Here is a 9,143-nt window from a genome sequence, read left to right as displayed (position 1 = left end):
CACAGAACAAGATACATGCAGTCAAAATCCAGAATGGTGCAGCCGCAGATTCCAACTCATGTCAAGACTCAAGCAAAGTGCGGAACGCACATGGAATTGTGCGGCCGCAGAACCTACAAAAGGGCATTTTTGTCCGAAATTTCTAGCTTTTTATAAGTAGGCTAGTTTCACGAAATTAGGTCAAGTTTTGAATATTGGAACTCCTGTAGCCATATTTCCTTACTGTTTTAGGAAACTTTAGCTTACTTTGGTGATTTAGCATTGGATTTTTGTCTTTTAATCTTTGAATATGAGTTTTATCATCTTTTCTTCCTTGTTTTCTTCTATACCCATTATAAGTACGTAGATTCTTAACTAGGGTTATGACCGAACCCTAGTGTATAAACCTAATGGGTGTTTAATTTATGGCTTGTTTATGGTTGGGTGTTGATTATTTATCCATGTTCTTGCTTTTTATTGTAGAATTAATGGTTGCAAACATTAGTTCATGCCTATGTGACTTGGTCTCTACTTAAGAAAGAGAGACCTAGTCTAGGAAAACATAGCTAACAAGAATTTGAGATGAAATCAAGAGATTTACAGCCCCAGTTAAAGGGTTAAACATAGAGATAGTACAACCCGACTTGAGTATATTATCAACTATTTGGTTCAATACCCATTTGGACTTGAGAAAGCCAAATTGACAAATCACTCTCTTACCGAGAGGTATTGAGTGGGTACTTGAGTTTTGATAGCTATAATATACCCCGACCAACAAAACAAGCTTTAAAGTTACACTAGGCAAACACTTAGGTGAAGGTCATAGCCCTATGCTTTTTATCATATTTGAAAACAACAACAAAAACACAACTTCTTAGTTTCAATTATTTGTATTTCAATCGTAATTTAATTCAGAAGTAATAACAAACCATATTTTTGGAAGTGCAATTTAGATACTTCACATACTCAGTCCAAATATATACTACTTTATCCCATTCATATAGCGCCCAGTGGAATTCGACCTCGGCTCTTAGTTGGGTATTACTATTGCATTGACCGTTTCATAACCTTGAATAGAGGTGTGACTTGGACGAGATCAATGGCCATGGTGACAAGACCGAATGCAGCAGTTCCCCGAGTTAGTGAATCATCAGAGCATGTATTTGGCATTTGTAACATTTTTATACGAACTCCTTCACATCTTTTTCTATGTCGATCCAGTAATAGCCGACATCTCATCAACTTAGTGCAATTGTGCACTCAATGGCTCCTAAATTGGAAGATCCCAGCACTTTCACAATCCATTGTACCATTGGAAGTGCCGATATTGCTAAAGCTCTTTGTGACCTTGGGAAAACTATCAATTTAATGCCATATTCAGTTTTCAAGACTTTGGGAATTGGGAAACCACGATCCACATCTATGAGATTACAAATGGTGGATTGTAACATGAAGAGACCGTTGGGTATAATTGATGATGTGTTGGTTCGTGTTGATAAATTCATCCTCCGGGCGGATTTTGTCATTCTTGATTGTGAGGTTGACTATGAGATGGCAATTATTCTTGGGAGACCTTTCCTTGCTACGGGGAAGTATCTAGTTGATGTTGAAGGCGGAGAGCTTACTTTTCGGGCCGGTGATGAGAATGTGGTTTTCCATGTGTGTAAGTCTATGAGACAACCCAATAGCAGTGAGGTGTGTTCTTTCCTTGACTTGGTGACCGATGTGATTATTGATGTAACAAGTGCCGTGATTAATGTTGATGATACTTTGGAGGCCATCTTGCTCAATTGTGATGATTAAGAAATGGAGGGTTACGTGGAATGTGTGAATGCTTTGCAAGGAATGGGGTCATACTCTTATGAGTCCCGCAAATTGTCCTTGGATCTTGAGAATAGAACCACTCCTACAACAAAGCCTTCAATTGAGGAGCCTCTAATCTTTGAGTTGAAGCTATTGCCTCCATATCTTCAGTATGAATTTCTTGTCCATTCTTCTACTTTATCGTTATTCTTTCCTCTTTTTTGACTAACTTGCAGGTAGATTCCACATTAACGGTGCTAAAAACGAGGAAGAAAGCTACTGGATGGACTTTGGCAGATATTCGGGGGATAAGCCCCACATTTTGCACACAAGATCAACTTGGAGGAAGGTGCCAAACCATCTATTGAACATCAAATGAGACTCAATGAAGCCATGCAAGAGGTTGTCAAAAAGGAGGTCATCAAATGGTTGGATGTCGGGGTTGTTTACCCTATTTCTGATAGTTCCTGGACTTTTCCAGTGCAATGTTTCTTAAAGAAAGGGGCATAACAGTGGTCACCAATGACAAGAGTGAGTTGATTCTTATAAGAACGGTGACCAGGTGGAGAGTGTGTATGGACTATCGCAAGCTCAACAAAGTCACAAGGAAGGATCATTTCCCACTTCCCTTCCTTCATGAAATTCTTGATAGGCTGGTCGGTCGTGCTTTCTATTGTTTCCTTGATGGGTATTCCGGCTACAATCAAATTCTTATTGTTCCGGAGGATCAAGGGAAACCTACTTTCACATGTACTTATAGTACTTTTGCATTCTCGCGGATGCCATTTGGGTTGTGCAATGCACCAACAACTTTTCAAAGGTGTATGATGGCTATCTTCACGGACATGGTGGAAGATTTTCTTGAAGTCTTGATGGATGACTTTTTGGTGGTCGGGGATTCTTTGGATGATTGTCTAGAAAACTTGGACAAAGTGTTGGCAAGATATGAAGAAACAAATTTGGTGCTCAATTGGGAGAAATGTCATTTCATGGTTGAGGAGGGCATTGTCCTTGACCATAAAATCTTAAAGAATGGCAATGAAGTCGATAAGGCAAAGATTGAGGTGATTTCTAAACTTCCACCTCCAACTTCAGTCAAAGGAATGCAGAGTTTCTTAGGCCATGCGGGATTTTATCGTGGTTCATGAAGGACTTATCCAAAGTGGTAAACCCATTATACAAGCTTTTGGAGAAATATGCCAAGTTTCATTTCAATGATGATTGCATGAGAGCCTTTGAGTTGCTAAAGCTCAAGTTGACTACTACTCCCATCATTACCGCTCCAAGTTGGAGTGTTCCTTTTGAGCTTATGTGTGATGCAAGTGATGTAGCGGTGGGAGCCATTTTGGGGCAATGTATCAACAAGATCTTTCATCCGGTTTATTATGCAAGCAAGACAATGAATAGTGCCCAAGTCAACTACACCATTACGGAAAAAGAGCTCTTTGCCATTGTCTTTGCTATGGAGAAGTTTCGCCCGTACTTGATGGGTGCTAAATTCATTGTTCATACAGATCATGAGGCAGTCCATTTCTCATGAGCAAGAAAGATTCCAAAGCCCGTTTGATGAGATGGGCACTTTTGTTGCAGGAGTTTGATATTGATATCCAAGATTGAAAAGGGAGTGAAAACCAAGTAGGGGACCACTTGTCTCATTTGGAGGAGGAGGGGAGGCCGCATGTGGCCTTGAAATCAGTGACTCCTTCCCCGATGAGCAACTTTTTGCTATTTCTATGAAGGAGATGCCTTGGTTCGCGAATTTGGCAAATTATCTTGTGAGTGGTATCATTCCAGTTGAGTTCTCTTCAAACTAAAGGAAGAATCTCAAACGGCATTGTCAAGACTACTATTGGGATGAACCATACTTTTTTCGGATTTGTACGAATGGAGTGATTAGAAGATGTGTACCGGAGGAGAATCAAAGTGAAATTCTTGAGGCTTGTCATTCTTCACCTTATGGTGGTTACCATGGTGGAGCAAGAACATTGGCCAAAGTGTTAGGTTGTGGTTTCTATTGGCCCACTCTCTACAAGGATGCTAGTGATCTTGTCAAGTGTTGTGATGAATGTCAAAGGGCTAGTGGGATCTCAAAGAAGAATTAAATGCCCCTCACCAACATTTTGGAGATTGACATTTTCGATGTGTGGGTTATTGACTTCATGGGTCCCTTTGAGAGTTCTTGCAAAAACACTTACATCTTGGTCGCGGTTGATTATATGTCCAAATGGGTTGAGACTATTGCTTTGCCCAACAATGAAGCGGAAGTGTGGTGTCGTTTTGGAAGAAGAAATCTTTACAAGATTTGGTACTCCAAGGGCTATCATAAGTGATGGGGGATCACATGTTTGCAACAAAGCTTTTGATACCTTACTCACCATGCATGGTGTCACTCATAAAATGACGACCCCCTATCATCCTCAAGCAAGCAGTCAAGTGGAAGTCTCCAACCGGGAGATAAAGAGTATTTTTTCCCCAACAGTAAATACTAACCGGACGGATTGGTCCAAGAAACTCGATGATGCTCTATAGGCTTATAGGACGGCTTTTAAAACACCGATTGGAATGTCTCCATACCGGTTGGTGTTCTAGAAAGCTTGTCACCTTCTGGTTGAACTTGAGCACAAAGCCATGTGGGCTTTAAAGAAGTTAAATCTTGAGTGGGATGTCGCCTCAAACTTAAGGGTGGCACAATTGAATGAGCTAGATGAATTCTGGTACCATGCCTACACAAGTTCGTCGCTATACAAGGATAAGATGAAATACATCCATGACAACTACATTCGGAACAAGGAGTTTAATGAAGGTGATCTTGTGTTATTGTTCAATTCTCGGTTACGGATGTTTCTGGGAAAATTGAAGTCTAAATGGAGTGGTCGTTCGAGGTTGTGGGTGTGACGTCCTTTGGTGTATTGGACTTGAAGAATAAAAATGATGAAGTGTTTAGAGTCAATGTCCATCGGGTGAAACATTATGTGGGAAAAGTTTCTGATGGCCATGTCATGAAAGTGATTCATTTAGTAACAATGGCAATCTGCATCGTGTCGCGATGTTAAATCAGGTGCTTCTTGGGAGGCAACCCATGTTTCTTTTTCTTTCTCTTTTTTTAGATAAGTCTTGTTTTTTGCTAACTGGTTTTGAAGTGTTACAGGAATGATGTGCTTTGCAGTAACTATGCTCAGAAAAATAGGCTAAGTGTGGAAAAAGTGTGGACCGCACAAATTTAAGTGCCACAGCAGAAAGAGATCTGTGGCCGCACAATTCTTGTGCAGACCGCACAACTAGATGTAACAAAAAAACATGCACACTCTCTGAAGATTGCCTGTCCAAGAAATGGCCAAAGTGCGGCTGCAGAATTGTGCGGTCCGCACATAAAATTGCGGCCGCACTAAAAAATGAGCGGACCGCACAATCATCAAAGGGTAAAAGTGGTAATAGGTAAGCAGTGCAGACCGCACACAAAATTTTGCGGCCGCACTCAGCTCGTGAATCCTTGGCCTAACCGGTCACCTATAAATAGTTCCTCCTTACCACTATTCAAACTTTACTCTCTCTGAACATTTGACACTAAGGCAAGAACAATGCACTCAACTATTTCAAACAGCTCATACTCATTTCATAATCTTTGATTCTTCATTGCATCACTACATTACTGAAAATGGTTAGATCTCGGGGACAAGGTGATACATCTAAGGGGAGGGGTGAACCCTACCAAGGCCGAGGTAGGGGTACCTTACCACTCTCTGCACAAAGAATTGCAGGCAAAAAGCCAACAGCCGGGAGAGCTCCAGAGCCTGCTGAGTCCAGCTCATATGTCCCGTATAGGAACGCATTAGAAGGCAATTCAATGCAAGAATAACCTGATGCACGGTCTCAACCAAGGCACCTTTCGGGGAGGTTCCAACTCAAAGATTAGCCTTCCATCTCAGCTAGCTCTTCTGAGGGTTCGAAAGAGAGTTCAAAGCCCTCATCTACTCATGCCCCCGCCGCACCAGTTACAGTTGATGATGATGATGATATTCCGGATGAGGGTAAAGGGGGAGATACCTGAGTTGCCGTCCTTGAGAGGTCGAAGAAGAAGGAGGTTTGGGAAGATAGATTCGTGAGCATGACTGCTTTCAACAGGTTCCGAGAGTGGTGGCCTCAGAGATCACTCACACTTGAGCATCGATGTGTTTTGAAAGATTTGGATAGATACAACCCGAATGTGGCAAGACAATTTCGGGAGATAAAAAGGTGGACATGCTTCAGTCAAGCTGTGGTGGATGCCAAGGAGCACTTAGTTCGGGAATTCTACGCCAATGTGGTGCATATCAAGATGGGGACTAAGGTGACTATAGTGAGGAACCTAAAAGTTCGATTTGATCAGACCTCACTGAACACATATTTAGGGCTAGAGGATGTGGAGCCGGTACAATACTTGGAGAAGTTTCAAATGGGTGTTGCAGCTCACCCTAGGCTAGCTGAGATCTTGGCAGCCCCAGGACCTCCACCACCATATATCACAACAGGGATTCCCATTCAGCGGAACACCCTCAACTTTGAATCAAGGGGTTGGCAAACATTTGTGCGCAGTCGAATAAATCACAGCCGGAATGAACACAATCTCCTAGTCCCACGGGCAGTCCTAGTTTCCCCATCATGGCCGGGTACCCGATCAATATGGGTGCCATCATGTCGGCCAAGATGTCTCTGGATGGTAGGCAGGGTAAGAGCTCCTACCCGTATCCAAACACTATCACAGAGTATCTTACGGATGTGGGAGTGGAGTCAAAGGTTTTTGATTCAAAGGTTTGGGCGAAGCAACCCTTCTCATGGTATTCTTTGAAGGACCTGAAGAAAAAGGTCAGCCAACTACTACCGTGGGCCAGTCTGATGAGCCTTCGGTGGTGGTTACAGCTTCAGCAACCATATCTTCCACAACAATCGGGACTTCTAGCAGTACAGCTGCCATACCTCCACCTACATCTTCAGGGCAATCAACATCAGTTCCTTCATCTTCTACTTATCCACTTACGGCGTTGTGAGACTCTCAGACACTAGTGAGTCTCAACAACTGGATACAGACAGCTATTGCAAAGATGTCTGACTTATCTAGTGCTATTGCAGCCCAGACTTCTACCCCAGCTCCCCAGATTCCTCTGACAATAGAGGAGACTTTGAAGAAGATTCTGGAGAACCAGAAGACCATCATGGATACCTTGGTGGCACATGGGACATCAATTGAGGAGCTTGGGAAGCAGTTGAAGAAGATGAGGAAATCCCAGGCTTCAAATAAATCAGTTGACAGGTTGAGACGGGAGGTGACCAAGATAGAAGCCGCTGGAGATCTTGCACTTGACTTGTTGATGGAGACAACTCCACCAGTACCAGTTGACCCATCATCATCATCAGTATCAGTGGCACCAGCTAGCCAGTCTAAGGAGCTAGACCTCGATGCCCACACTGATGAGGCGGTGTGACAGATGTTCGCCAACTTAGCTACTCCTCGTGTAGAGGATGATGAGATCTAGTTGGAGGAGCCTAAGGGCGATGACGTTACTAGGGACACAGAGGTGTCCAAGACCACATAGGGAGTCCTCTATACTCTTTCCCTTCATGTGGCCGCAATCCAAAATTGTGTGGCTGCAGATTCCAACTCCTGTCAAGACTCAATCAAAGTGTGGACCGCACATAGAATTGTGCGGCCATAGAACCTCGAAAGGGCATTTTTGTCCAAAATTTTCAGCTTTCTATAAATAGGCTAGTTGTCCGAAATTAGGTCAAGTTTTGAATATTGGAACTCATGTAGCCATTTTTCCGTACTGCTTTAGTCAACTTTAGCTTACTTTGGTGATTTAACATTGGATTTTTGTCTTTTAATCTTTGAATATGAGTTTTATCATCTTTTCTTCCTTGTTTTCTTCTATACGCATTATGAGTAGCTAGATTCTTAACTAGGGTTGTGACCCAACCCTAGTGTGTAAACCTAATTGGTGTTTAATTTATGGCTTGTTTATGTTGGTTGTTGATTATTTAGCCATGTGTTTGCTTTTTATTGTAGAATTAATGTTTGCAAACATTAGTTCATGCCTATGTGACTTGGTCTCTACATGAGAAAGAGACTTAGTCAAGAAAAACTTGGCTAACAAGAATTTGGTATGAAATCAAGAGATTGATAGTCCCAATTAAAGAGTTGAACCTAGAGATAGTAAAACCCGACTAGAGCATTTTATCAACTATTTGGTTCAATACCCATTTGGACTTAACAAAGCCAAATTGGGCAAAATCACTCTCTTACGGAGAGGTAATGAGTGGTTACTTGAGTGTTGATAGCTATAATACACCCCGACCAATGAAACAAGCTTTAAAGTTTATAAACCACTAGGCAAACACCTAGGTGAAGGTCATAGCCTTAGGCTTTTTATCATATTTTAAAACAACAACAAAAACACAACTTCTTGGTTTCAATTATTTGTATTGCAATCTTAGTTTAATTTAAAAGTAAAAACAAACCATATTTGTGGAAGTGCAATTTAGATATTTCACGTACTCAGTCCAAATATATACTACTTTATCCCATTCATATAGCTCCCTGTGGAATTCGACCCGGACTCTTTGTTGGGTGTTACTATTGAATCGACCATTTCATAACCTCGAATAGAGGTGTGACTTGGACTAGATATATAGCCATGGTAACAAGATCGCATGCAGTAGTTCCCCCGGTTGGTGAATCATCGGAGCATGTCTTTGGCATTTGTCACATTTTCGTACAAACTCCTTCACATATTTTTACATGTCGATCCAGTAATAGCCGACTCTGATCACCCTTCGAACCTATGATTCGGCTCCTGAATGATTTCCACAGGTGCCTCGTGGACTTCCCTCAGAACGTACTTGGTATCTCCTGGTCCCAAACATATCGCTAGCGGGCAATCAAACTTACTTCTAAACAAAGTTCCGTCCTCGGACAAGCTGAATTGGGCTGCTTTCGTGCGCATGTCCCTCAATTCTTTTGGATATGAGGGTAGTTTCCCGGTCTTCAAATACTCTACGTATTTATTTTCCAATCCCAAGTTAGTTTTGTTGAGTTTATTTCGGCGTGACCTTCTTCTACTACAGATCTCAAGAGTTGTACGACTTCCCCCAGGTTGAGCTCGTCGTCTTCGACTGACGAGACTAAGTCTGCAAGTACATTGGCTTCACTATTTTGATCTCGAGGTACGCGATGCAAAGTCCACTCTTTGAACCGATGTAATGTTACCTGCAACTTATCCAGGTTCCTTTGCATCTATTCTTCTCTGACTTCAATTGTTCCATTAACTTGATTCACCACAAGGAGGGAGTCATACTTAGCTTCGATCATCTCAGCCCCCAGCTTTTGG

The 9,143-nt window shown here is 42.1% G+C and overlaps 1 protein-coding gene across 1 annotated transcript; it reads left to right on the top strand.

The window, feature by feature from the left end:
* Positions 1-1,242: 1,242 nt before the first annotated feature.
* On the top strand, positions 1,243-1,782 carry LOC138871434 (uncharacterized). Its single transcript, XM_070149314.1, has one exon. It carries the CDS (start codon positions 1,243-1,245, stop codon positions 1,780-1,782), a length of 540 nt encoding a protein of 179 aa, XP_070005415.1.
* Positions 1,783-9,143: the final 7,361 nt, after the last annotated feature.

The sequence above is a fragment of the Nicotiana sylvestris genome, chromosome 6 (genome assembly GCF_000393655.2).
Source record: "Nicotiana sylvestris chromosome 6, ASM39365v2, whole genome shotgun sequence".
NCBI classification, from domain to species: domain Eukaryota; kingdom Viridiplantae; phylum Streptophyta; class Magnoliopsida; order Solanales; family Solanaceae; genus Nicotiana; species Nicotiana sylvestris.
This window is presented reverse-complemented; position numbering and strand designations above follow the sequence as displayed.

Coding starts and splice junctions, on each gene's coding strand:
- LOC138871434 (XM_070149314.1), top strand. CDS start 1,243: ATGGCTCCTAAATTGGAAGATCCCAGCACTTTCACAATCCATTGTACC.